Source organism: Zeus faber (genome assembly GCF_960531495.2).
Source record: "Zeus faber genome assembly, chromosome: 16".
Lineage (NCBI taxonomy): Eukaryota > Metazoa > Chordata > Actinopteri > Zeiformes > Zeidae > Zeus > Zeus faber.
In genome coordinates, this window is record NC_137202.1 from 22,856,148 (window position 1) to 22,858,647 (window position 2,500).

The 2,500-nt window shown below is 52.9% G+C and overlaps 1 protein-coding gene across 2 annotated transcripts in view; it reads right to left on the reverse strand.

The window, feature by feature from the left end:
* The window catches only part of dachc (dachshund c), a 35,264-nt gene that overhangs the window by 32,368 nt on the left and 396 nt on the right, over positions 1-2,500 (reverse strand). For both annotated transcript variants that reach the window (XM_080017225.1, XM_080017224.1), the window contains exon 1: positions 2,270-2,500. This exon is cut by the window's right edge and continues 396 nt beyond it. In XM_080017225.1, the coding sequence (XP_079873351.1) occupies positions 2,270-2,500 (231 nt within the window). The remainder of the gene's footprint in view (positions 1-2,269) is intronic.

Here is a 2,500-nt window from a genome sequence, read left to right on the forward strand (position 1 = left end):
CACCCCCGGCCCGACAGACCCCGGCCACGCTTCGAATCCTGGGCCTCCCCTCCCCTGTCCGGCCCAGGGACGCGCATCGGAGGGAGGGCGACGTTTTTCGAGGGTCTCGCCGAGCCCAGGGACGTCGCCGCGGCGGCGGATTCGGGTCGGGGTTGGCGTTTCACCGAGACATCCTGGACAACATTTTGCCTGGACAAGGGTCGAGCACATAACTGGCGAGGGGGAGATAATTGGGAGCCATCTCCGACCACCCAAGGGTTCAAAATAAATACCGCGCCAACCGCTCCCCCGTCGGGCGTTTTAAAGAACGTGTTTTTCGCGCGGCGCGCCGGGACGCGTCGGGGGACAGGTGGGATCCCCTCCGAGGAGGGATTGAGCGATTAAGCCGCGTTGACGAGCGAACGGGCGGAGACAATGCTCTTCAAAAAAGTGCTGCCGGGGTAGTTCGACTAAATTACCTCCGCCGTTTTCCTGGGTGCACGTAGTTAAGCGTGCTCCGGGACGCGCCGCGCCGATGCTTCCTAAACTGGGATTTCGATGACAGGTGCAAATTGGATCATTCATGCCTTAACTAATATGGATTAACTATCCGGCGACGTCGATTTCTGACGCCCCCCCCCCCCCCCCTCACCGGGATTTCCGCCACGCCGCGCCGCACCGCGCCGTGTTGTTCGAGCCCGCTCGGCCCTTCCTGTTTTATCAGAGCATCTCTGTCGGGTATTGGATTGATGACCCGTGTAGTTGGTCACCACTGGAGTTCTGAAAAGTAGCTCATTTGCATAATCGTATCATAAATACCGAGGATTCATTTAATCATCTCCTCTTTTCTGTTGCTCAGGGCTAAGGAGTGTTGATATGATAAGACAGCAAGCTATTAAGGAGGGAGGGAGGGAGGGAAGGAGGGAGGGAGAGAGAGAGAGAGAGAGAGAGAGAGAGAGAGAGAGAGAGTGAGAAGGCGAGGAGGGAAAGAGTAGGAGAGGAAAGGGATCAGTGCGAGAGCTTGTCCTGATTTAAGCTGCCGCTTGGGGCCAAATGAAAATTAATTAATTTCTGTGAAGAATCAATTTCTCAGAATGACAGTGTCGGATACAACGACTGTGTGTGTGTGTGTGTGTGTGTGTGTGTGTGTGTGTGTGTGTGTGTGCGAGCGTGCGAACGAGTGTGTGCGTGTGTGTGTGTGTGAGAGAGAGAGGGAGGGAGGGGGAGATGATTTGGGGCGATAACGTAACTTAAAATGTAAAACTTTTAAGAGCGAGAGCAAGATCGTTTTTTTTTCCCCCCCTCCTTCATCGGGATTATTAGAATTCATTATCTTTTCATCATCATCATCATCATCATCATCATCATCATCATCATCATCCGAAGCCGTATCGCCATCGCCAGCACTGTTCCCCAACGCCAACATCTCCAGCATCTGTAGGGGGATGAACCCATCTATATTGAGTGCGACGCCATGCAGGTTGAAACAGGGTGACACATCAGAGAGGAGATCCATATCAAACACATCAGACATTAACGAGGCTTAACACACACACACACACACACACACACACACACACACACACACACACACACACACACACACACACACACACAAACAGACTAAATTAAGCATCGATGTAACGTAATGATCTCACAGAGGAAGAGTTGATTGTATTTGCACTTGAGCTGTCTCACCTCACCGGGACCTCGATCTCCCTTTGCCGAAAATAAAAGAAGCCTCTCAACTCTCCCAAACTTATTCCTGGAGGAGGATTGAGCCGCTGGTGAGCGTGACGGAGCCTGCGGTCGTGTTCCGTGTCATAATAATAACAATAATTATTATAATAATAACGTTACGTAAGAGCTCCAGCAGAACAATCCGAGGTCACATTGTTCAGATGCATCAGATACAAAATGACTTCATGTTCTAACTTCTTTATTTAGACATGGGAAGCCCTGCTGTCTCCGATGGGAGTGTGTGTGCGTGTGTGTGTGTGGGTGTGTGCGTGCGTGTGTGTATGTATGTATGTGTGTATGTACTGTATGTGTGTGCGCGCACGTGTGTGTATGTGTGTATGTACTGTATGTGTGTGTGTGCGCGTGCGTGCGTGCGTGTGTGTGTGTGCATGACCCTACCCAAACTAAAAGTCTACACCGTTGAGCAGAAGTAAGGAATCGTTAGTTAAAGATCCCTAAAGTTTGGAAAAAGTACTTTGGCTGCATGCTCCCCAGTTGAAAAAGTCAGGGTCCGACGCGCGTCCCCCGCCACCCCGCGGCCGAGCCTCACCTTGCGTTGGTGCAGTCGGTGTAAAGCACCTCGAAGTCCCGCCTGGAGATGAGCTTACAGCGGTTGACGCCGGGCTGGATGGCCCCCAGCCCGCGCAGCACCCGGACCTGCTCCACGTTGCACACCACGGGCGTGATGTCCAGCCGCTTGAGCTTGGTGTACACGGTGTGCAGCCCGCCCACCAGGTGCTTGAGGAACAGGTCGAAGGCCTGCGGCAGGCAGATCAGCTCC